This window comes from Bubalus bubalis, chromosome 3 (assembly GCF_019923935.1).
Source record: "Bubalus bubalis isolate 160015118507 breed Murrah chromosome 3, NDDB_SH_1, whole genome shotgun sequence".
In the NCBI taxonomy this organism is placed as follows: Eukaryota; Metazoa; Chordata; class Mammalia; order Artiodactyla; family Bovidae; genus Bubalus; species Bubalus bubalis.
In genome coordinates this window covers 157,104,416-157,131,750 of record NC_059159.1, presented here as the reverse complement: position 1 = coordinate 157,131,750, position 27,335 = coordinate 157,104,416, and the positions used below count along the sequence as shown (strand labels likewise).

The window sequence follows — 27,335 nt, the reverse complement described above, 5'->3', positions numbered from 1 at the left end:
CCATTTTAAAAGCTTTGTCTTGTTTCCAAAAAAAATGAGGCAAAATGCTTATTATAAAACACTAGTTTTCAGCACTGCGTTCATTGTAAGTAGTTCATTAATGTTCATCTTTAACTTAAATGTTAAACCTGAGGAATTAGAGTTTTTATCATCAGAACTGCATAGCAAAATCATGTCCAGATGATAGAAAAACCAAATAATCTGTGGATCAAGATAATTTGTAAGCCACTTAATTCAGTTTAAAGCAAAACAAGTTATGTTAGGAGAGATAATAAATGATATCCAGGTTAACAGAGTTTTGAAATGTGTCATTGTGTTTTTAAAAACGATAACGCAACAAAAGTTATCAAATGTTTTAAATGGTCACGTACACCTTATATCATCTATCCCATGAGAACAAACTGTTGAACCATTCCAAAGCTGGTATTTTGCAAAGAATTCTTTAGGCCAAATTCAGTCTTTGCATGTGGCATTGGGCAGTCATGAAAGTGCAAATGCCTGGATGGAAACACAGCTTAAATCATTTATTTATGCTACTATTCTACTCTGACATACATTAATGCTATGGGAGAAATTTTACAGTTCTAGAAGTCTTGATATAGAGTACACCTTGATGATAAAATACAAAAAGGCCACAAGCCATGCATAAACTAAAAATGTTAAAGGATATTTTAATCAGGCTTTTAAAAAAAATTCAGGTTTCATGTCCTGGTGATACCACTTTAAGCACATGCTTTATCAAAGTAAATGGCATCTAGAGGTATCCAAACACTTAAGTCCATTATTAACTAAAAGTAATACTTCACATTTACATAGCATTTTACTGTGGTTGAATCTATTTCATATACTCCATTTCATTTTATTCCTCACAACAGCCCTGTGAGGTAGGCTGAACAAGTTACACTGTTGTAAAGGCAAGTTACATTGCCTTTATGTAAGGCAATGGAAGCCCAAAGATGGTAAGTGATGATGTAGAGATCACAGATATAGTATATGGTAGAGCTAAGGTGATTAATTTTAAATACTTTAAAAGAAATTAAGCCAAAATATTTTTGTTATATCTATAAAATTTAAAGACTAGTGGTTTTTAATACAAATCATTTCAAAACTTTAGCTATTATATATCTTATTGTATGAATTAGTTATAAATTTGATTTTAAAGAGTCTCCCCTAAAAGGTAAATTAGATGCAATGCTTTGGTGTCTTACAGATTTTGGAAATGTTAAAAAAAAAAAAAAAAAAAAAGGCATTCTCATAAGTCTTAAGCTCTCCAAAAAGTTCTAACACTAACAAAAATATCTTTTACCAATCACTTACAATAAACTTAAGTAGCTCCAAGGCAAAGCAAACACATTCACCTACTGGCTGTGCCACATACTGTGAAATCCTCTGCATGTTCATCCCCAGGAACCAACTTATATTGATTGGGTACCGTTAAGAAAATATACCAATTTAAACTAACACAGCTCAAATGATTACAAATCAAAAGTCAGTACCTTATACTGACTCGGAAATAACAAATACTGTTTTAACTTGAATGTGAGTAGGAGAAAAGTACTATGGTGATCTCTGATATTTATTTTATAAGTCAATACTAACCTTTATATGGCATACCCAACAATATATTTTCAACAAAAACATATACCATGTGTGATCCAGTTAACCTCCAAATTACTCAAAAAGCTTATATACATTAATCAAATATTCCAGGTAACAAAGCTATCATATGTGACATTAGGATCACAAGTATTTGCAGAATATGAATACTGTAAGATACACACAAAACTAAAACTATACTGACTAAGAGGTAATCTTTCTGCAATGATTAAGGAAAATTCATGATCACTTATAAATGCTCCAGCACTGGTATTAAGAAATATAAATTTAAAATAACAAATAACTTTATGGTTATTTGGATGCTGAGTAAATTTATGCTGACCATTCACTTCCCTAAAATAATATATTCAGTGTAAAAATAAAATCAAGGGAAGAAACTTTTTCAGAAACATCTTACATGACTACATATAGGTGAACCATTTTACATGCAGTTAATTATAATTTTTTATAAACTCTTAACATTTACTTTTTAAAATTTCTGACTTGATTAGCAAAATCATTGTTTTTAAGATGCAAACTTTATCATACCTTTCAAAAGCAGCAAAAGTACTTACTGTATGCACAGAAAATCAAACTTCACAAAGTTAGGAAATCTGAATAGCAAGTATGACTGCCATCCCAGACTTAAATATTTGTTACACGAATTAACCACTAAATGAATAATCATCTTACAAATATGGAGTTTTCTCCAAAAGAATTATCATGATGATTTTTAAATACAGTCCTTAGTCTGTTTAGCTTAGATTCACATATTTTATGGAAGTTACACTGTCCGTTCTAAAATGAATACTTTGAAATAATCATTTTTCATATATGTTGCTAAGTCACTTCAGTTGTGTCTGACTCTGTGCGACCCCATAGACGGCAGCCCACCAGGCTCCCCCGTCCCTGGGATTCTCCAGGCAATAACACTGGAGTGGGTTGCCATTTCCTTCTCCAATGCATGAAAGTGAAAAGTGAAAGTGAAGTTGCTCAGTCGTGTCCATCCCTTAACGACCCCATGGACTGCAGCCTTCCAGGCTCCTCCATCCATGGGATTTTCCAGGCAAGAGTCCTGGAGTGGGGTGCAGATTTTCATGTATATCCTTTTCTAATTTTCCCCATATGTTTCCAAAAGACACTAAGTAATTTAATAATTTTATGTGATTTAAAGTATATGTAGGAAAACTAATCATTTTGGGTAAGTCATGAAATAAGAGTATCTTAGCCTAACTAAATCATTTTCTTCTTTATATCACTGAAGATCAGCATAAAAATTCAAATTATACATAATACTGCGCATACTTTAATTTCATAAGTGAGCAAATAAAACCAAGCCAGTATGTCTCTTCAGATGACAATATGGGGGAAAATGATTGCAGAACAAATTCGGTGAAGTCTAGCTGTACAGCAGCAGTTCATGGTTTGTCAAAATAGTTACAGATTCCACCAGTTAAACCCCTGTATAGACAGGCACACCTTTAATACTTTCAAATTGTCTACCTACACCTGGAACATTCAAAGAATTACTGTGTATTAAATTTCTATGTGCACTTAGTAAATATTTGGTATGTACATATTTACGAAAAGTTAAAGATGTATGTGACAGTCAGTCCAAAGAGTCAAAATGAAATGTAAAAAAATTCTTTTTTCTAAAGTGCTTAAGGCAACTCCTTCATTTTTTATCCAGTTTACTACAACTGGTTTGAGATTCAACTGCTAAAAGAGAAAGGCAATACTAAGTGTATATTTTTATAAAACACAATTTTTTACACTTGTGGTATATCCACTACCATCAACCTCTCATGCATTTCTTTTGTAGAAAGCAATCATGTTTGACCTGTCAAAACAAAGAGTAAAAAAAAAAATATTTTAAAGAGTATACCAACTTTTCATGTCTTCAATTGAGGAAAAAATCTCAATATTTTTTAATTCCAATGTTAATGAGAATGTTATATATTGTGTCAAGTTAACAGTTACCTTAATTTCAGACTATGTAAATAGGCACTATAGTTGATTATTTTCTAGTTTGAAAATGCGAATGACAAACTTCCTCCAGTTTAACTTAACACAAATAAACTTAAATGAATTAAGCTAAAAGCCCACACATTTTTTTTTGTATTTCTGGGAAGGTGGGAAGAAGAAGCATAGTAAGAGGGAAACCCCAGATTCTTCTTTTGAAGTATAAAAGTATTACTTCAAATGAATTTTTCCAAATGATACTACAATGTTTTATACGAAGGGTTTCAAATGATGGGATGAGCACACACAAGAATCATATGCACTCCTCCAGCCCCTGACTAGTATTTTCCTTTCCTCATGCCCTTGCAATAGAACTCCTCACCAGTATTACGTAATGGTCTCTGGTTTAAATATCAGTTGACAATGCATGGGGCATGGAGTGAGAGCATGCTTAAGAGGAAGAAGGCACTTAAAATTAAAAACAGGATATAATTATACAGACATAATAGTAAAAGTTTTTATACAAGAACTTCTGGCTTTTTCAGTGTCATTTTTGTTAAAATATACATGACTGTTCATATAAAGCAGCTCCACCACTAACTTACTGCTTTCAGGTTTAACTCTATGAAAGAGAATTATAACTTCCTGTTTCCTTAGGTCCTGCAATAACCCTGCTGCAGAGAACAGGACATCCAAAAATTTCTTTCAAAATCTCTAGGAAAAACAAAAATCAAAATTATATTTATTTGGAGAATCAAAACAATATCTACTGACAATATCATACTCTAAACTGCCTTATGGTTTTTAAAATACATTATCAGACAACGGTATAGATATGACTCTCCTCTGGAAAAATGAATACCCAGTTTGAATAAAATTCCTCATTAGATTTGTTTTACAAAGAACAAAACATCTCATCAGTAAGCAATAAACTTTAAGAGAGACTGAGCTGTTCCTATCCCACAAGTCTTTCTATAGATAGTAACTCAAATGTACACAGCAATGGTCACTTCTAGGGAGAAAGGTATCATAAGACAATATACTTAAAATATGAATGGAAGAAAGTCAACAGGAGAAAGTAACAGCTTCGAATATTAAGGAATATACAAACCCATACCTCTTGAAAATGCTCAAGGAATTCCTAAATACTGTAATGACAACTTGCAATTTGGCTCAAAGAACCTGTTACAAATTTTAATCAACTTTAAAAATACAAATGCTTTGCTCAATAATCATGGGTATTACTCATGGTTTAACACATCTTCCCTATGTATGGTAAAGATCACTCTATGTTGATTTTTTTTTGAAGAATTATGATCCTTTAGAAAGCAAATGAAGTAGCAAAAAGACTGAGAGAAAAATAACCTCTGAATAGGTATGTCTGAAAAATTCATGTGCCAAATAAGTCAGAGATACATAGTTTTTTCAAAACTCTTGTTTTTAACGATTCCATCTTACTAAAAAGCAGATATAGATGACTTCAGTAAAGAATAGTTTTAGGCACCTCCCTTTATAACCTTTTCCTTATAGATAAAACTTGAATAGGTAGCTTCTTCTACTTTCTATATAGCTTTAATGATCTTTCACCTTACTAAAAATGTTAAAAATAAGCATAATTACTACGTTATTACACCAAATTCAAGTGGGAATTTTACCAAAACTATTAAAGTTTCTATTAAACTAGACAAAAAAATCAGAAAATATAAAGCTTTAAAAAAATCTTACCCATCATTCAAAATAATGGACAGAGGTCTAATTAAACAAGGTAACGTATAAAGAATATCTCTTTGCAGCAGGAAAAAAACTGAAATTTGGGCAATTTAAAGCTATTATATCTAGAAACACTTCCTGTCCATTCTCTATTTTGAGTTATAAACCGTGAGAGAACTATCACAATATTTGGAAAGAAGAAAACAATATACAATCTAGTGGAAAAATAAAAGATAACAATTTAGCAAACCTCAACTTATTTATAAAAGGGGAAAAATAAACTACTGGAAGAAAACCTTTCTAGCATGCCCAATCCATTTTTTTTCAGTTGTTAGAAAACCATGGAAGACTGTACAGTTTTAAAGCTTCAGTGTAAGAATTAAATAATAGGTAGTGATGACATTAAAAAAAGGGAAAGTATAGGGGAAAGAAGATTTAAATGCTTTTCCTTCAGGTCCTAGGGCTACCATACGTAACTAAACATTTTAGAATAGTCAAAGTAATCCAAGAAACACAAAAATGAGTTTCTATGTAACTACTTAACACTGCCTTTTTTTCTCATTTACTCTTCAGAACATCAGTTTCTTGCTAGATGTCTGCTTGCTTCTCTGATGCCCCACAGCAGGCTCCTGTGAATGCTTCCTACTAGATGCCTGATGCAAAAAGACTCCAGAGCTTAGAGCAGAAGGTAGCAAACCTGACTTCCATCACTTGTAAACTGCTGCGATTAGTAACTGCACGGAAAAGGCCACCCAATCAAAAAGGAGTGGGGGAAGATAAACATATTCTGAGTAGGCATCACTGAGTAATATTGTTTAAGCTGCTAGTGGAGCCAGTCATTCCATTTTCATTTTTCTGAAGAGTCCTCACAGCACTTGGAACCTGCATCCCAGTACTCAAAGAAAGTCCACCACACCAAACCTAAGAAAGGACAGAAACAAAGCTGCAGTCAGACTTCAAACCAAGTGAAAACTTAAAGGATCCTGACACTTTTCCATCTGAAAGGCAAAAATAAGTGAACACAAGTGAACATCATCCAATTTCAAACTGAAAACCTTCGTATGTGAACTGAGGGGGAGTAGAAAAGCTAACTCAAGGGTCTTTTAGAACCATATTGGCCAAAGGAAATATGACAGAGAACTCACTGGAACTACACACGAGAGGGAAATAAGGGCTGTAGAAATTTAGAGACTAAATTGGATTAATTTAGCCAAAAAGATACTATCATTACTGATACTAAAGTTCACAACCAAGAGAAGTACACAAAGACTCATCTTTCTCATCCCAATTGCTGCCTTGGATTTTGATAATGGGTTGTGGCCCGAAACTACAGGAATCTAACACCCCTCTCTTAACAGAGTAATCCCATTGGCTTCTTCCCTAACTTGTTAACAATAAGAACCCTTTTATAATTCTCTAAGATAATCTGAGAAAAACACAAATGGCAATATCCAAATACACTTGCCATATTCTATTATCATAAATGTGAATGAGTTTATGAAAGATAAAACTGCTTCACTTGTGTTGAACAAAGCAGCTATCATTCAGTAAAGTAAATGATAACTGATTTGGAATAGAGTCAAGAGAATTAAAATGTGAAAATATGAATCATTTAAACTATCATCAACTGCCATGTATGTAGCAGACAAGCTTAAAGCAAGGGAGATTCTAGAAATTTTTTATGTATTCCCACCTTCAACTATATCCTAAGTATTCAATATTTACTCAGTAACCATAGTATAGTTACAAAGAATTTGCAGACTGTGAAATGCATGGCTATATAATTAACATTCCAAAATTTTTAAACTTTAAGGTTCAGTACATTGTTCTTAAAATACAAGAAAATATGGTACAAATGAACCTATCTATGAAACAGAAGCAGAGTCACAGATACAGAGAACAGACTCATGGCTGCCAAGGGGGATGTGGTTAGGGAAGGGTAGACTGGGAGTCTGGGGTTAACAGATGCAAACTATTACATAGAGAACAGATAAACAACAAGATCCTACAGTATAGACAGGGAACTATATCCAATATCCTGGGATAACCATAATGGAAAAGAATATAAAAAAGAGTGTATAGAGGAATTCCCTGGTGATCCAGTGGTTAGGACTCAGCGCTTTCACTGCCAGAGCCCAGATGCAACCCCTGGTCAGGGAACTAACAGCCTGCAAACAGCTTAGTCAAGGAAAAAAAAGTATATGTGTGCACACCTGAGTCACTGTGTTGTACAGAAGAAATTAATACAACATTGTAAATCAACTGTATTTCAATAAAAAATAAATTTTAGAAATACAAGAGCTACTCTGATTATGAAACTATCATATTATTTTATTGAAAATTAAGTGATTTACAGAAATATTTACTCAAAATATCTGGCACAAAAGTGGAAGAGCACATCAATGGAGAAAGGTTAGTCTTTTTCAGAAAGTGGCACTGGAACACGTGGATATCCATATGCAAAAAAACAGATCTTAAACTATACTCTGTTTCACATATAAAAATTAACTCAAAATGGATCCAAGACCTAAATGTAAAACTTTTTAATTATAAAGTTACAAGAAAAAAACAAAAGAAAATATCTCTGTGACCTTGAGCTGGGCAAAGCATGACATTACAAGAATATTTATAGAAGTTCTATTTGTAAATGTCTCCAGTGGGAAAGCACTCAAGTAGTCAACTAAATCAGAATGTGTAAATAAATCCTGATATAGTCATACAATGAAAAACTATACATATACATATAGAACTATGTGAACTAGCACACCGTGGAAAAACATGCATAAATCTCACAAATGTATGTTGAGCCCAAAAGATATTGTACGATTCCATTTATACAAAGTTGAAAAGGAGGCAAATGAATTTATGGTATTAAAACTCAAGACAGTAATCACTTTGGAGGAGGGCCATTAGAGGCTGGAAATGGGTACAATGTTCCACTTCCTGACCAAGATGCTGATTACAAAAATGAATGCAGTCCTATGAAAACACTGATCAAACTACATGCTTGTGATTTGCAGACTTTTATGTCTTAACACTTACTTCAGTAAAATATACCAAAAACATACAATCACAGACGTAGGAGAGGTACACCAGGGAAAGGAAGAGGAATATAAGAAAAAAATAAGATATTGTGTTTCTCCAAATAGATAGCATAGATATTCTCCTTAAAGTTGCCAAACAAAATATAAATTAGGTACTAACCATGAAACCAGGTAGTACTGGCTGAGTAAATTTTGTCTTAAAGGAATACAACAACTGTTTTGAGTTTGCATCATAGAAAGAAAGCTGACCTAGAGGGAAGGAGAAAAAAAAGTCACATTTATTACTGGAAAAAAGAATTTAACATCTAATTAAGTCTAACATATAATCATGCATAAAAGTAACAACCAAATGAATATTTGTCACTTTGAGGACTGGACTTAGGAATTCTCACTTGAAAATCGGTAGTAAACATGTTTAAGAAAAAGCCCAAAACCACTTTTCTTTCCCTGGTTTTTAAGATCTCCATAGTGCTTTCATAATCTGGTACTATCCAATTATTCAACTATAGACTTCTCTTTTTTACCATTATTTAACAAATGGTTCCCTTAGCCCAGTAAAAACCACGGTTATTTCTTCCTCCCTTTTTTTTTTTTAACTATAACCAGCCTTTCCACTCAATCCTATCACCATTTAAGGTTTACTCTATTAGACTTTGTCCTCTAATTACTTAAAGCCATACTCATACCCTAGTCTCTAAAATCATGGCATAATTATCACTGCTTCCGTTTTAATTCTTCTTTAAGGTCTCCTGACAGTCTGTCTTTCAACAATGACCATGTAACTAAATCACTGGCCTTCTGACCACCTAACTGTCCAACCTGATGACACCCTTGCAACTGTTATCATTTCTTCAAACTTTTCTCTCATGACTATTTTTTTGGTTTGTTTCTTAATCCTGAGGATATCTTCTATTTCTTTTCCTTCTATTCTAAATGTAGATGCTTGTTCAGGATCTTTTCTCTCTACAAGATTCCCATAATAAATCAGCTGCCACTAAACAAAGAAGAAAAGAACTAACATTATGTCTACTAGAAAAGAAACTAACATTATGTCTACTATTTATATAAACTACTTCAAAATACCAAGCAACCTATATGTGGTCACAAAGTTAGTGTACAGAAGAGCAATAACACTTAACAGATCTGTGCAATATTCAGTGGCCGTTCTGTGATGCCATAACTAACATTTAGCTTCAGCTAAGTAATGCCACATGGCTGTCTCGCTGGTATCTCATCTTTCCCCAGGATGCTGTATGCTCTCTACTGTGTTGATGGCATGATCATCCTTTTAATCACATTGGATGGAACCTGAGTCATCTTCAGTTCTTCTCTGTCCCTTCCTCCAATCCGTATTTTTAGTAGCCAAGTCCTATGAATTCTACTTTCACACCATCAAATCCATTTTTCTTGATTCCCCACTGCTCAGGCCTCTCTCACCACTAACCACTCAACCAATACTTATTAAGGGTTTACTATGTAAAGAAAGGCAAGGCCAAAGAATGTTAAAACTACTGCACAATTACACTCATCTTATATGCTAGTAATGCTCAAAATTCTCCAACCAGGCTTCAACAGTATGTGAACTGTGAACTTCCAGATGTTCAAGCTGGATTTAGAAAAGGCAGAGAATACCCTCCTTGTGGCTCAGCTGGTAAAGAAAAGGCAGAGGAACCAGAGATCAAATTGCCAACATTCACTGGATCATCGAAAAAGCAAGAGAGTTTCCAGAAAAACATCTATTTCTGCTTTACTGACTATCTAAAGCCTTTGACTGTGTGGATCGCAACAAACCGTGGAAAATTCTGAAAGAGATGGGAATACCAGACCACCTGACCTGCCTCTTGAGAAATCTGTATGCAGATCAGGAAGCAACAGTTAGAACTGGACATGGAACAACAGACTGGTTCCAAATAGGAAAAGGAGTATGTCAAGTCTGTATATTGTAACCCTGCTTATTTAACTTATATGCAGAGTACATCATGAAAAACGCTGGGCTGGAAGAAGCACAAGCTGGAATCACGATTGCTGGAAGAAATATCAATAACCTCAGATATGCAGATGACACCATCTTTATGGAAGAAAGCGAAGAACTAAAGAGCCTCTTAATGAGAGTGAAAGAGGAGAGTGAAAAAGTTGGCTTAAAACTCAACATCCAGAAAACTAAGATCATGGCATCTGGTCCCATCATTTCATGGCAAATAGATGGGAAACAGTGGAAACAGTGGCAGACTTTATTTTTGGGGGTTCCAAAATCACTGCAGATGGTGACTGCAGCCATAAAATTAAGACACTTACTCCTTGAAAAAAAGTTATGACCAACCTAGACAGCATATTAAAAAGCAGAGACATTACTTTGCCAACAAAGGTCCATCTAGTCAAAGAGATGGTTTTTCCAGTAGTCATGTATGGATGTGAGAGTTGGAATATAAAGAAAGCTGAGTGCCAAAGAATTGATGCTTTTGAACTGTGGTGTTCAAAAGAGAGTCCCTTGGAATGCACGGAGATCCAACCAGTCAATCCTAAAGGAAATCGGTCCTCAATATTCATTGGAAGGACTGACACTGAAGCTGAAACTCCAATACTTTGGCCACCTGATGTAAAGAATCAACTCATTTGAAAAGACCCTGATGCTAGGGAAGATTGAAGGTGGGAGGAGAAGGAGATGACAGAGGATGAGATGGTTGGATGGCATCACCGACTCGATGGACATGAGTTTGAGTAAGCTTCAGGAGTTGGTGATGGACAGGGATGCTTGGTGTGCTGCAGTCTATGGGGTCGCAAAGAATCGGACACGACTGAGCAACTGAACTGAATGAACTGATGTAAAGCACTTGCCAAGCAATAAGGACATAATACTTAACAAAACAGACATGGTCCTGTCTATATTACTTAAAGACCACCTTGAAAAGTCTTCCTCTCTCAGTATTCTGCAACCTCTTCCACATTTAACCATTTATTCTCTAATATGTCTAAAACTATATTACCATCATATAGCTACAGTTTTCTAAAATAAACAGAAGTCCCCCTTCAACTAGTAAAAAAAGACTAGCTTATTATTATTTTTCAAGGCCCTCAGAATCTGATCCTATCCTACATTACAATTTATTTCTATAGCCTATGCTTTAGGTTAACAATTATACTTCTCACTATCCTTAAGGAAGCTTTAATTATACTTAATCTTTAAGTATCTTTAATTATACTTATCTTTAAGGAATCAAAGTATGGGAAAAGAGACAAAAGAAGATAAGCAAATGCTATCTTGGTAGTTTAAAAAGAAAGAATGTATTGATATGTCAATAAACTTACTATTTATCCTGAGGAAAATTATTTATGAGTCTAAGTGAGTAAATTTTTTAAAATGCAGCAAAACTGACATGTCATCACTAAAAATAAATCAATCCAAAGTCAATTTTTTTTCCTTTTTGAATAACTAGGTTGATACTTCATGGAACTCTTTGGACATAACATTACTTAAAATCATAAAACTTGGTTTTATTAGCTTTAAGTATCAACTTGGAGTGAGGCATTTAGGAAATTAATTTTGTTCCCTACTTCATCTACAAAAGTTTTATATTTAGATAACAGCAGACAAGACACTTATCAAATACCTAACTCAAAAAGCTTAAAGATAAACACCAAGTTAATTTTTAGATGATCTTAAGAGGAGGGAAGATTGGCAAAATCTATTAAGATGAAACTTAAGGACAAATACAGTGCTCTTCATTTGAGTTACAAACAGCAAAGAAACACCTCTACACTGCCTAGTATCAGATGAAAAAGATAATCTGCCAGATTAGTGGATTAGGTGGCTACCAGCTCAATACTGATCTATAATGCTGTTAAGTCGTATTACTAGAAATCATGCTGCCAAATCACTAATCTACGGTGGTCAGAAGTTGTGTGTTCTACTTTGAGAATCAATCTTTAAAATATATATAGACATAGTATACAACCACAGGTGATAATAAAGGTTTGGAAAAAATTAAATTAAAAGGAACAGCTAATGTTACAGAGAATGTACAGTCTGGAAAAATAGGGAAAGAGAAGCAATGTTAGTTTTTAAACAAATAAGGATTATAATGTAAATATGAATTAGGGAACATAATTCTGTGTTTCTTCAAATGACAAGACTTAATAGCAAGAGTCTCAGAAGTTACTGAGAGACAAAATGAGTTGACTTAAGAAAAACCTTCTAATCAAATCTTATCCTACAGTGAAACAGGCTGCCTTCTAAGACCATTAGCTTCACACAGAAAAGTTCAAGCACAGGAGTGGCAACTACTCACAGAGACAATGTAATAAGGAAATCATACTACGTGGCAAAAGGATTGGGTAATTTCTAAGGTCTATTTTGACTCAAAAAAATCTGACCCTACCACTCTTAACAGTTAACAAAACAAGGTAAGGGAGGAATTAAAATGGGCATAAGAAATTTTAATGCTCATAACTAAAATTAGCAACTCTTTTTTTTCAGACTTACTTAGTATATTATAGATGAGAGCTTTTGTAGGCCTGCAAGCAGACATCACATGCCCTTTCAGTCAACTATAGACCTGAAGTTATGCTTGTGATCACATCCTAGTAGGTAAAAACATCTGTACCACAATACTAGTGGAAATCCCATACAGATTATTACTATAGGAAAGCATGGCTTCTCAGGTGGCTCAGATGGTAAAGAATCCGCCTACGATGGGAGACCTGGGCTCGATCCCTGGGTTGTGAAGATCCCCTGGAGGAGGGCATGGCAACCCATTGCCTGGAGAATCCCATGGACAGAGGTGTCTGTCAAGCTACAGTCCATGGGGTTGTAAAGAGTCAGACATGACTGAGCAACTAAGCACAATGCAGAGTAATGAAATACAAACAATGATGGTGAAATGACTTAGGAGAAAATCAGCAAACTTACCCCCATCAAAATCACAAAATACACCTATTCTTTCAGGAACAGCAACATCCAAGGCTTTGACCTTATTATTATGCTTTGCTGCAAATGTGTTCTGTAGCCAGTTGTTCACATGGATACACCAACTAGTGTTTGTCTTTCCCAATTGGTCAAATTTCCCCAAAGTCTTGTACGCTACTCCCACACTGTAGGATTTACAATCCTTCTGGGCCTTGACCTCCCAATAATGTTGTCCACTTTCAATAGCTGTGTCTCCTACAAAAGATTAGAAGGTAAATTTAACTCTTACCTGTTTCTTATGACTTACAGAGTTTTACCTATATTTGGTCGCACAAAATGGCACCAAAAAGTCTGATTCAGGAGAATAATCATGTTAACACAGACAATAAATGCAGAGTATCTGCTATAATAACTTGTATGTTTACTAACTTCTCTGAATATAAAAGGCTTCAGAACTTTTCTTCCTTATTATCCCCTTAAGAGTTATAAATGTGGAGCACTACATAAACTGAAGTAGAATTTAAAACATATCAATAAAAAGATAATTTGAAAACCTACCAAAGCAACTAGGCTTCGAGGGGGAGAAATTTGGCAAATATTCATTCAATACACAGGCAGCCACGCCACCCCTGAGTAGGAAGTCCACCCATGTGACTGTGACATGCTTTTAATCTGAGATAATGAAGAATTATTATGTTTATCCTACCCAACACTGTGTACGATTCCCCCGTAAAACGATCTCTGCTGCCTCTTACTGCTGGTGGCCTGGAGCCTACAGATGTCCGTTTAGGGGATGGGGTACCACTTCTATATAAACAGGAACAAAAAGAAAAACAAATATTCTATGTTGTACATGTTTCACAAACTAAAATTACAGATAAAAGCAAACTTTGAAGAGCTTTCTAATCATGCTGCACAAAAAGCAACATTTAATTTTATTTGAATTATTTACTATTAAACAGAGTTGTCAATTATAACACTTACGTGTAAGAAATCATCAACATAAAGCAAGCTAAAAACACTAATACCATGCAGACAGAGCAAGGCTTGTACAAATAATACACAGTTGGAATAAGAGACAATGCCAAAATGGGACATGACAAAAGGGGAAAAAGAACCCAAGGGGGAAAAAAAGAACTGCAGAAAGATAATGGACTATATAACTTACATTTCTTTAAGTTAAATTTAAATTAAAAGCAAGTCTTATTTTAGGAAGAGAAATGATTTATAATACTTGATATTATTCTATGCATGGATTTGGGTAATTGCTATTTTTCTTTTCAAGATTTATCATAATCAAACCAAATAACTTTTTTATTTTCATAAGCAGTAGGTATTTTTGTTTTTTATCTTTTCTTCTTAAAAAAAAATAGCAATTACCCAAATCCATGCACAGAGTAATATCAAGTATTATAAAGCATTTCCCCTACTAAAATGGACAAGATACAACTTGACTTCCCTTTTTCAAATTATATGATATAGTAAACTGGACAGCATTAAGGCCTTTCACTAACTCCCCAAAACTCAAAACAGACCAAACCTCAAAAGATGTTTAAAAATTAACATTTCAATTATATCAAACTGCTGCATTCATAAAACAAAAAATTTATAACTTACCAGCAGTAAAGAAATAAAGGGAAAGCATGGCAAAAAGAAAAACAGATGTAAATATTGAGAATGGCAATTTAAATTTCAAAGAAAAGTTAAATAAGGAAAAGTCTTCCATTGAAGCACTCTAGAATTCCAACCCTGAATACATTTTTGCAAGAAGTACAACAGTTATTATTGTCTTAAAGCAAACCTGATTCCACCCTTTAAAGATACCTCAGCCACTCAACTGTCTCAACTAAGGCTCTTTGTTATCTCTAATCTGGACTGTTTTATCAGGTTCCCAGATGATCTCTTTGTTACCCAAGTCATTTGTTTACTGTTACAAGATAAACCTAACTCTGATTCTCCTACTCTAAAATCTTCAAGTACTTCCTTACTACCTACAAAGAACTTAGCATGGCATTTCAGGTTCTTCTTGATTTGGTCCCACTCCGCTTTTCCAGGTAGCGCAGCTGGTAAGGAATCTGCCTGCAATGCAGGAGACCCCTGGGTCAGAAAAGCCCCTGGAGAAGGGACAGGCTACCCACTCCAGTATTCATGGACTTCCCTGATGGCTCAGACGGTAAAGAATCTGCCTGCAATGTGGAAGACCTGCGTTTGATCCCTGGGTTGGGAAAATCCCCTGGAAGAGGGCATGGCAACCCACTCCAGTCTTCTTGCCTGCAGAATCCCCATGGACAAAAGAGCCCGGCGACTAAGCACACAGCATTGCTTTTCCAGCCTTCTCACCTCTGGACAGCACTATCCAGCTAAAAGTAGCAGCTCAAGCGTTCCTTAAATGCAGGCAATCTGCTTCAGTGCCTTTCCCTTCCGTCACTCGTTCTCTCACTGCCAAGTCCAAACGCTACACATTCTTCTACTTACTTGAGAACCAACTTAAACACTAATCCACTAATGAAGGTCTCCCAGATCCTACCAGGCTAAGTAACCTTTCTGAGGAGTCCACCTCTAGGCCAAAATTCTGTGTATGACCCTTCAGGCCTAACAAGAAGTAATTATAAATGCTTGCCTTCTCCTCACCAGACTTGGTGCATTGCGAGTTCACTGCAGGTTCTGGGGGGAGTTGCAATCCCCCTTGCAACTCCATGCTCCTATGCATGTTTGCATTCCTAGATTAGATACCTATATTCAGAGGTTCCATTATGGGAGGGGGCCCTCAGCTGAGACCCTTTCCAGCTGCCTCTTCAGAGACCTCCTTAAAGGGGGAAGGGGTTGGGGAGCAGTCTGAAGACACTTTTCTCCACTCTTGTCTCAATACTTTCCCACTCCTAACCATTCCCATTTCCTTGGCCTCAGGTCCACAAAACAGGAGAAGGCTTTTGTTTGGGTCTCCCTGGGCAGCGAGATGGTCCTCAGATACTTACCATCTGCCCTCTGCTCTGGTTTACCTAACCCTCACCCTGTGCCATTCTGCTGTGAAAACGGAACACTGGGCGACCTGGCACCCCTTCCTCTGGGCCCCTTACTTACACTATCACAGTAAGTGAACAAAGTTTGCACTGTTACTTTACATTTGGCTCACTGTCCTAATTGACCACTTCAGCATCTGGCAGCTCAGGAAATGTTTCTCCCTCCAAACTCCCTGATTCACACATACTACTAAACACAATCTCTATCTCATATTATTATTATTTATATATAGAGAGATAACTCATCTACATAAGTTAGGGCAAATTCCTTGAAGGGAGGGACCATGTTTATCCCTAAAAACCCCACAGTATCCAGCTGACACCCTACAGTAAATAAATATTTATGGAAAGAATAAATGTATGTAACATTCCAGAAGTAGCTCACATACAAAATACGCTTCAAGAGACAAGAGAAAGAGAAATAACATGATGAAATTACAAGTAGTCTAAAAATCTCCAAATGACCAAACTTCACTGATCCTGTCAAATCCAGCAGCATTTTACAATTTCTAATACACCAACTATGAATCACTTTCACCAATAATAAGCAAATAAACTGGAAAAAAGAGAAGACAATAATTTTGAAAAGAGAACACATTCTGGTTTCCGGGAAAGATATGGGATATCTTCAAATCAGCACATTATTACTTGTGCAATTTGAAATGATTCATCTTTCTGGCACTGTTCTAATAATTTCAGTAATGACCTTTTTTTTTATCTTTGATACTTTTGAAATTGTATGATTATTATAAGACATAGAACACTTTAAACTTGCTTCATGTCAAATATTTGTAAAAGCAAAGCTGTAATGTTAGATATATTGAATACAGCACAACAAGAAAGATGCCAGGTATAAGTAAATGCAGGAAAAAAATCATATAAACGAAATCAATTCAAGAAAGACTTAAAGCAGAGCTTATTGTTTTGTTATCATATACAGTATAATCTAAATAATATGAAGCATAATGCTATATAATGCTGTAAATCCAAAACATAAGCTACCAATACAGACAGTCTACACAAAGCAATATTTTAGCTTATGAAGGCTGCTGCAATGGGTTCTGCTTATTTGTTAAAGAAAAATTTAAGTTATTCAGCCAAGCTAGATAGACTAGATCCTAGAACTAGACAGACATAGATCATCACCTTGAATGTTTCTTCAGTGAAGTAACATGGACACTGTCAGATAAAAATAGGCAACTGTTAAGAGACTGCTTTACAACTTAAATTTAACAGTTTATATAATAAAATCAGATGAAACGTCAGCTGAGGGATTTATTTTGATTCACTCTTTAACAGTGATTACACCTTATTTCAGTTTGAGTACAATTCATCTAAAAGAGGCCTCCATACTTTAAGACTACCTAAGTCAGTCTGACAATAACACAAGGTCCCGAGCCTGTCTCTTTGGTTCACAAGGTTGCTGACCAGGGGCCCAACACTGGGGTTGTACATGGTAAAAGTTGTCATTCAACGCAGACCTTCAGCTAAAAGAGGTGATCTGTAAGTCTAACATTCAGGAACTATGCTAGGAACTTCTCTCTAAGCAGTTCAAATTGCTATAGATATAACCTGAAAAGAAATGGAATACTGAAACAAAAGATGTAAGTAAGAAGAGGATTAGGAAAAAAACTAAGAAAAAATAATGAAAAATGTTAATGACAAATTCAAGTACTGGCAAACAATATTGTATTTTTCACTTTGGTGTTAATAATAAGAATTTCATTTCTAGTTGCTGTCAAATAAGAATCAATGTACAAGCATTTAATCCAGATAACAGACTTAATAAATGAGCTTACCTGCCCTTGTTCTCTTTTCCTTTAATTTTACTGTCTTGACCTTTTCCTCCAGTAGGATCCCACTCTACACAGGTATCTTCAACTCTCAGGTTCAAATGGGAGGATGAGTTATCCAAATTGAAATTAAGTGCTAACCAAAACAATATTTCATTTTTAATGTAGCATATCTCTAGTTTCTGAAGCACAGGCATCATCATATTATTTTCGAACTCAATAGATTTCAACACTGTATATAAAGTTTCAATTCTTAACCTTAAGATTTAAAATCTACAATGATAAAGCCACAATCTACTAATTCCTACTCTATTTCCCATTATTCTCCTCTATATATCTATCCTATACTCCAACCAAATACAATGTACTTGCATGGTCACTGGTCTTTCTGCTTTTCCTTCTGCTGGAATCTCCATTAGCACAATAGCTTCAATTTCCTATTATAGGAGAATCAGCTGATTGTTAGGACTAAACAGAAAGAGGAGCTAGTAGAATCAAGGATGAGGAGAAAGTGATGTGGTGTAAAAAGTTATAGACCCTGGCACACACATATTTTCTCTTTTGCTCTAACATTTAATAATTTCATATTTAAACTCTCAGTAGTTTCAAAAATAAGGTAAGCAGGGAGAAATAGGCCATGATGGCAGAAGCAAGGGAAATAACTCAGCTGAGAGAGCTAAGATCATTTACAAGGCAAAGAATAGAAGGGGGGAAAGGGCTACTGAAATGAAAACAAATCAAGAAAATATAACACAAAACTATGCTTTTCAAATTATTTGGTATCAGGGAACTATCTGTACTAGTCATAAGACTTACTTAGAACTGCTAATTTAGGAAATCAGTTTAACATAGTATCACTTGTTCCTTTTGGATACTGAGGGTTAATCATTGAAATGCATCAATTTAATATGCAATTTCTGGAATTTGTGTTTTAAGCAAGGTATCATCTACTATACAGTTACCAATAAATCTGCTTATTAGTTACATTTCCCTCCAAAAGTTTAAATTTCTTATAAGTATTCACTAAAAAAATATTGCTTTACAATACCCCATTTCACTTAAGGATAATACATGATTTAGCTAAAGGTTCAATGCGTCTGTGAAATATTCATCATCAAACAACAAAATATTCATATAGAAAACCTAATGCTTATCTAGTGCATGAAGAATCCTTTTATACTCTACTGTTTCGTAAAGAGCACTTTAATTTCACCTATTCATCTGACCTATTGTCCACTGTATTTTAAAACATTCTAAATACAAATTGACTAACCATAACCACTTCCAGAAAATGTCATACTATATGCAAAAGAGTTAACAGCTTTCAAAACACGCATGTAAACAGAAATGAACTTACTGAAAGAAGAAATAATACAGTTCCAGTAAAAATGGAAATAGAATTCGTCAAAAGGGAGGTGACTGAAAAGTTAGGATTGTGCAAAACTGAGATCCTGCATTACCAAGAATGAACTGTCTTAAGAAAACAGAGTTAACCTCTATATTAGTTATTAGTTAATACATGTGAGGGCATCTGAATTTTTGAGAGAAACAGTGGATATAACTCAAGGTGCCATCAACACTCGGCTGCTTGTTAAAATCCTAAGAAAAGAAAAAAAGTCATAAAGCTATTCCCTATGTTTGATGATGAAGATCAGAGTAGAGTCAAGGATGGCAAAAAACAGGTATTATCCCTCAAGCCACTTAAGACCAGATTTATCAAATACCATAGCACCCAAACAGAAAGGTATAGGTTTCAAACTCAGGGGTGCAATCTTTTCTCTCTTCCTTTTTGGACACTGTTCCTCCATGAAGCCTCAACTAAATCACTCAGGCTCTCTAAGTAACAAGGATAATATTTTACTATGAAGTTTAAAAAAAAGATTGGCCTCACAAGTGAGGCCTCAACTGTTAGTCTTATCTCTCTATAAGCCTGTAATGAAGCCAGATATTAGTTTCCATATGTTTAAAAGTCTGTGTAAACAAAGTACCAAAAAATATAAGGCACAGATATGTTTTATGTGTTTACTTTGGGTTGGTGGCTACTTTCTGTACTGTAAAATTATAGCATAGCTATATATAAATAGCTATATAAATGTTAGCTATATAAAAATATAGCATAACATTTGAGGCTAGAAAGCAACTGGTGATTAGCATCATATCATTTACCTTTACATGGAAGAGATAAAATACTTTAAAAATTCTGGTCATAAGAAATCATATTATTCATTACTTTTGGTAATTTCAATAAAAGAAGAAATTACATACACTGGAGAGACAGATATTAACAAGGTTCACTACCTTCTACACCAAGCACCACAAGTGGCGGGACAGGAAGTTTTGGTAGGACTCAACTATTTAACCCCATCTCTCTCCCTTTCCCTCCAATTCTCTGCTCATATATTTATTTCTAATGGTTGGTCAAAAAGGGCTACAGCAAGTCAAAAAATCAGTAAACAACTATTTACCATGGTACTTTAAAAAACCTGACTTTTCTCTGGAGCTCCTGCTGTCATTAGTAGCCACTCCAGTGGTATGGAATAACCTTAGAAAATCTGTGACCCACAGCTTCTGAAGAGATAATTTTACTGAGTTTCCCAGAAGGTCCTAGAAGGTTCAGTGGGCCTTAGGGTTGAGTATCAGTCTACCCCAACCCCAAGGGGGTTACCCCATAGTGAGAACTGCTCAAAAGGACTAGAATGAACTTAGTCTTTCCCTGCAAACCCTAAGACCAAGAATTTGACTAGTTAAGATCTAGACCCTGCTAACGGGAGCAGACAGTCCAACTCGAAAGAAACTACAAGCCAGATATTCATTTTCCTGAATCTACAGAATTTGCATGGAAATGTACAATTCACCATATTTAGGCCCAAGTTTGGTTACTAAATATTAAAGGAAAAGGAACAAAAGAAATAAAAAAAGATAAAATATTCTTGGAGGAGGGTATTAATAATGCAATTTTACCTCACAAGGGCTGAAAACAGTTCAAGTTATATAGAAAATATTATCTACCTATAAATATGACTTTACTTTGAAATGGTAAAAATCTGTGAAGAAACCAGTTTCAATTCAATTTGTTAACAAGTAATTCTAAGTAACTGCATTTCTTGGCTTAGTTATCTGTAGTTCTCAATTTAAAACATTTGCTAATCCAAATTACTTTGACTTAGTTTTGGTTTGCTTTTTTAATCTTTCTAATACAATCATATTCTTATGAGTTTGAGCTGTCAATAACTTATGAACTTCTTGCTTTATTCTAAAATGATATTTTTTTTACCAGCTTCCAAGTCATATCAAACTTCTAGCAATCAAACCTATTCAAATGCTACGTGAACTTGAGGCCAGTGGAACACTCAAAGGCACAAAACAACAATGGATAGACACTGATTCTGGAAGTAAACTGAGTGAATTATCATCTCACCACTGGAAAGATCTATAACATTATGGCCTTCAAACTGGTAAACACCTGAAAAATCTTCTGTGTTTAAATATGGTACTGTTTGTTGTTGCTGTTCAGTCACTAAGTCATGTTTGACTCTTTGCAACCCACAGACTGCAGCACACCAGGCTCCCCTACCGTTCACTATCTCCTGGAGTTTGTTCAAATTCAAGTACATTGAGTTCTAATAAATTCAAATTGTTCTCAGAGACTACAAGCACTTACTTACATTCCTGGCCCACAATAAAGGCAGGCAGAGAACTTGGAAATAAGATTCTTTTTTTTTTTTTTTTTTTTTTTAATTTTATTTTATTTTTAAACTTTACATAACTGTATTAGATTTGCCAAATATCAAAATGAATCCGCCACAGGTATACATGTGTTCCCCATCCTGAACCCTCCTCCCTCCTCCCTCCCCATTCCATCCCTCTGGGTCGTCCCAGTGCACCAGCCCCAAGCATCCAGTATCGTGCATCGAACCTGGACTGGCAACTCATTTCATACATGATATTTACATGTTTCAATGCCATTCTCCCAAATCTTCCCACCCTCTCCCTCTCCCACAGAGTCCATAAGACTGTTCTATACATCAGTGTCTCTTTTGCTGTCTCGTACACAGGGTTATTGTTACCATCTTTCTAAATTCCATATATATGTGTTTGTATACTGTATTGGTGTTTTTCTTTCTGGCTTACTTCACTCTGTATAATAGGCTCCAGTTTCATCCACCTCATTAGAACTGATTCAAATGTATTCTTTTTAATGGCTGAATAATACTCCATTGTGTATATGTACCACAGCTTTCTTATCCATTCATCTGCTGATGGACATCTAGGTTGCTTCCATGTCCTGGCTATTATAAACAGTGCTGCGATGAACATTGGGGTACTCGTGTCTCTTTCCCTTCTGGTTTTCTCAGTGTGTATGCCCAGCAGTGGGATTGCTGGATCATAAGGCAGGTCTATTTCCAGTTTTTTAAGGAATCTCCACACTGTTCTCCATAGTGGCTGCACTAGTTTGCATTCCCACCAACAGTGTAAGAGGGTTCCCTTTTCTCCACACCCTCTCCAGCATTTATTACTTGTAGACTTTTGGATTGCAGCCATTCTGACTGGCGTGAAATGGTACCTCATAGTGGTTTTGATTTGCATTTCTCTGATAATGAGTGATGTTGAGCATCTTTTCATGTGTTTGTTAGCCATCTTTATGTCTTCTTTGGAGAAATGTCTATTTAGTTCTTTGGCCCATTTTTTGATTGGGTCATTTATTTTTCTGGAGTTGAGCTGTAGGAGTTGCTTGTATATTCTCGAGATTAGTTGTTTGTCAGTTGCTTCATTTGCTATTATCTTCTCCCATTCTGAAGGCTGTCTTTTCACCTTGCTAATAGTTGGAAATAAGATTCTTGTTCACACCTTTCCAAGCTAGTTTTCGGGAGGATGGGTAAGTTATTTAACATATTTGAGCTTCCCTTTCTTCACCTACAAAATGGGTATCAATACCATCTGTTCTATTGATCCCTCCAGATGGTTTCAATGATCAAATAAAAGACTTGTGAGAGGGCTTTGTAAACATTAACTATATAAATAATTTCTACAATAAGATTTATGAAAACAAAAAGAACTTGAACTAAACTGAATACATACTTCCCTATTATTGAGACATAATCCATTCTCTGGGCAAACCTCAGCAATGGGAATATAATTATGCCAGACTGAAATTTGTGAACTAAGTACCCATGGGAGAACATAATACCATCACTGGTCTATATCACGTATCTGAAAGTGCAAGTCACTCAGTTGTGTCCAACTATTTACAACCCCATGGACTATAGCCTACTGGGTTCCCCTGTCCATGGGATTTCCCAGGCAAGAATACTGGAGAGGGTTGCCATTTCCTTCTCCAGGGGATCTTCCTGACCCAGGAATCAAACCTGGGTCTCCTGCACTGCAGGCAGAAGCTTTCCTGTCTGAGCTACCAGGGAAGCACCTGACTCATCTGAATACTAGGGTAAAAGAGAAACCAATGAAATCCACTACTGTGGTCCTAATTTTCCCATCTTAAAATACCTCCTGATGAGAATTCTGTGTGTGTGTTTGGGCTGGTGGGGGGGGGGGGGGGGGGGGGGGGAGGGCGCAGGGCACGGGTATGAAGATGGGGAAGGAAGGCAACTATACATGAAATGTTTCCTATTACAAAGTGTTGAACAACTTCACCTGTTAAGTTCTATTTCGTGCTGAACAACAGCTATTGATCTTACCTTTGGTCTCTAGAGTCACTGGATCAGAATACTCTCCAGCCACAGCCTTGTTACAAGCTCGCACTCTGAAATTCATGTACTTTGAATCAAACTTTAAACCTGAAAAAAATTAAAAACAGCCTTGAGATATGAAAAGTAAAGGACTCTACTCCAAAAGTATGAGTATGAACCTTCAAACAGACTTTTTTCCCTCCTTGGAACTATCTTTTTAGTCAGAAAGAGTACAATTTATGTTAACAGAGTGACAATGCCTAAAATAAAAGGAATCATGATTTTCCTATTATTTTCTTCAAAACAAATGAATTATGTAGTTTATCACTGGGCTTTTTAAATTTAGCAATAAAAAAATATTCTCAAGCCTCATTATAAGTAAGGTTTCATTCATGGAGAGATGCTATGATTTAAAACAACATACTCAATTTCTGGAAAGTAGCTAAAGAATTTTTAGAGTTGTTTCACAAGTAAAAAATGAATTTAAAAAGAAAGTGAAGCGTAAGGATTAACAGCAACATTCTAAAGTTAGTCAGGACCAGATTAACATCTCAATCCAAAAATTACTAGCTATGGGACATTCAACAACTTGATAGAGCCACAGTTGTATATCTGTAAAATGGAAAAGGAAAAACCAACCTCACAACTGTAAGGACTAACTGAAATGCACTGTACTTATAAAATCAGATGTCCTGTGAACTTCAGCCCAGATCCTGACAAATGTTAGGTTCTCAGTAATGATAACAATACTAATATTACTGCTCACGTAAAACAAACATTAAAAATCTCAGGCAACATTCAGCTCACTCAAATACCCTAACTCCCCTCTATATAGAGGTATGTTTTTAAAGACTGGAGAAGGAATTGGCAACCCACTCCAGTATTCTTGCCTGGAGAATCCTCTGGACGGAGGAGCCTGGTGGGCTACAGTCCACGGGGTCGCAAAGAGTCGGACACGACTGAGCAACTTCACTTTCACTTTTAAACACTATCAAAAGGCCAACACACAAATTTCTACTATCAAGTCACAGCTCAACTTTAAGTATTACCATAAAGGTAACAATAAAAAGGTAAAGGCAAATATTTACAGTATCATTGAAATGTGGAGTAGTGCATACATCTAGAAAATTGACAGCTTTTTTATTGTTAGAAAACTAAGGTAAAAAATTAAATTTTATTGAGACAGTGTTTACAATATCCCTTCACATATTGTTTTACCAGAGTGCAAATATGCAGAACTAATTAAAATGAAGGTCTTCTTGATATTTTAAGAGAAATTCATTTCTATAACAAATACACAAAAACGTCAGCTTGGCTAAAGAAACTGAATACTTTGATCTTTTAATGTAAGTCAAAAATTCATCAATTATATCTGTTTTCTGAGAATGAGATTCACAAAATGCAGTCATCTTACCTGATAGTGTATATTCAGTACCCTTAATATTATCAACTATCTCCCAGCATCGTTCATCCTTTACACGTGGAAGTCCATCAAAATTCGTTTTCCTATATTCCAGTATAAAATGATCAATCTTATTATCTTCTTCTGGCATTCTCCAAGCTACCGTCACAGAGTTGTCAGCCACCAAACATTCTACTGGATCTATCTCTGGAGCTTTGGGGACTGAAGCAAAAAAAAAAAAAGCTCATTTTTCATTATAGTACTAATCCAATATTTGTGTCTGTCATTCAAATTATGCTTTTTCAAGTTGCTTTTGAACTGTTAAATTGAATCAGGCTAAGAGAAGGGATATCTTATAAATGCAAAATAACCATTTTTCAAAGCTGTTTTAAAATTCCTATTTCAAAGTTGTTCATAGACACACTCAAAGTATATTAAAAACACAGTTGGCAAAAAGCAATTCAAACAGGCTAAGAATAAAGAATCGACAATTATTTGCTACTTCTCAACACTTACGTCTAATCTGCTATTTCAAACAGCTGGAGACCATAAATTAAATTACTGCTGACAAAATAAAATGCTTTGAATCCACTGATTAAAATAATTCAAAATATTTTCAATGTATTTTTAAAATCTTGTTTATAGAGTAACCATAATTTCTCAACACTGAACAAAAATGAAATCTGCAACCCCATAAAATATTTAAGAATTTTTAAATGTTTCTCCAGAGTTCCATGATTCATTAAAACAAAATGCAGTAAATGAGTCACAGTTAACATGTATGAAAATTAATCAATTTCTTTTCCATAAATGAGGTTTCACATAGCTCCTCAACATTAACAGATGTTCCATTTAAATAGTAGGCTAACTGGGGAACATGGTCCTCCAGTGATACAGATGTGTCCGAAATATGTAAAACGGTGCCAGTATTGTATTTAAACACTTGTTGCTAAAAAAAGCTTTGAAAGATTTACTCCAAGTATATAAGGCTGGTTCAACATTCTAAATTAACTAATTTATTACATTGGTAGAAGAAAATTCAAATGATCAGAAGAAAAATTATATGATGTGAATCAACAGATGGAGGAAAAAATATTTTACAAAATCCAACATTTATTCATGACAAAAGCTCTCAGCAAACTAGGGAACTTTACCTGATAAAGAATATCTACAAAAAAAAAAAACCCTACAGGTAACATCAGGGTTGAGAAACTAGACACCTTTCCCCTAAGGCAATGACGTCCCCTCTCTCCACTCCTATTCAACACTGTACTGGAAGTTCCAGCTAATGCTTTAAGACAAGGAAAAGAAGAAATAAAACTGTCTTTGTTTGCTGATGACATGACTGTCTATGTAGAAAATCCCAAAGAAACAACAGAAAAATTCCTGGAAATAACAAGCTTATAGCAAGGCTGCAGGATAGAAGGGATGAACAGGCAGAGTGCAGGGGAATTTTAGGGCAGTGAAATTACTCTGTAAGATAATGTAGTGGTGGAGACATGACATTACACATTTACCAAACCCACGGAACTGTGTAACAGAGTGAACTCTAATAACAGAGTGAACTTCATTTATTAATAATACATTACAGATGTTAGTCTATTACTGGAACATAAGCAATACAGACTACTATTCATTTCTATGAGAAGACATCACGGGCATTCATAAATTTAATATGCTGTGCCCTGCCTACATATGAGGACGTGTAAAGGCCTATGGCATGTAGTAATTTTGTAATTTTGCTTAGTTAAAACCTGTATTGAAGTCCTAAGAGGCTTGTATAAATAAAATACCACTTAATCTGTAAGTGGGTCCAGCTAACTCCCCACAAATCTATGTCTCAAATTCAGCTATTAATATCACTGCAATAAGAATGTACTGGCAAGAAGATTCTTCCTTCTTATGAATAATGGCCCCCAAAGAAAGCAAACTTGGCAGGTAAAAAGAAAATCTAGATATTTTCATTTAAATTTTATTTAATTATTTATTATTTTAATAAATATTATTTCATTTATATATATATATAAACATATTTGTATTTTATTTATATTTATCTAATTAAATAATATTTAATTAACATTGTTATTAATAAATTGTTGATTTATTTCTTTAAATTTAACAGTGGTATTATTAAAAGCAGAGACATTACTTTGCCAACAAATTAGTTCTGAATATTCATTGGAAGGACTGATGCTGAAGCTGAAACTCCAATACCTGGGCC

At 35.0% G+C, this 27,335-nt stretch overlaps 1 protein-coding gene and 1 long non-coding RNA gene across 5 annotated transcripts in view; one reads left to right on the top strand and one right to left on the bottom strand.

Annotated features, from left to right (window-relative positions):
- LOC123332937 overlaps positions 1–21,740 on the top strand; it is a 31,685-nt gene extending 9,945 nt beyond the window's left edge. Inside the window, exons 2-3 of the long non-coding RNA XR_006550118.1 lie at positions 16,123–16,305; positions 21,306–21,740. This is a non-coding gene — a long non-coding RNA (uncharacterized LOC123332937). The remainder of the gene's footprint in view (positions 1–16,122; positions 16,306–21,305) is intronic.
- FSD1L (fibronectin type III and SPRY domain containing 1 like) overlaps positions 3,306–27,335 on the bottom strand; it is a 64,265-nt gene continuing 40,235 nt past the window's right edge. For 3 of the 4 annotated variants that reach the window (XM_025282166.2, XM_006061543.3, XM_025282167.2), the window contains 8 exons: positions 25,127–25,336; positions 23,722–23,820; positions 18,035–18,164; positions 17,382–17,414; positions 13,922–14,022; positions 13,219–13,470; positions 8,473–8,561; positions 3,306–6,189 (listed from right to left, as the gene is read on the bottom strand). In XM_025282166.2, coding sequence (XP_025137951.1) covers positions 6,067–6,189; positions 8,473–8,561; positions 13,219–13,470; positions 13,922–14,022; positions 17,382–17,414; positions 18,035–18,164; positions 23,722–23,820; positions 25,127–25,336 — 1,037 coding nt within the window. In that variant the 3' untranslated portion in view covers positions 3,306–6,066. The remainder of the gene's footprint in view (positions 6,190–8,472; positions 8,562–13,218; positions 13,471–13,921; positions 14,023–17,381; positions 17,415–18,034; positions 18,165–23,721; positions 23,821–25,126; positions 25,337–27,335) is intronic. The other variant, XM_044940396.1, reaches the window with a different exon arrangement.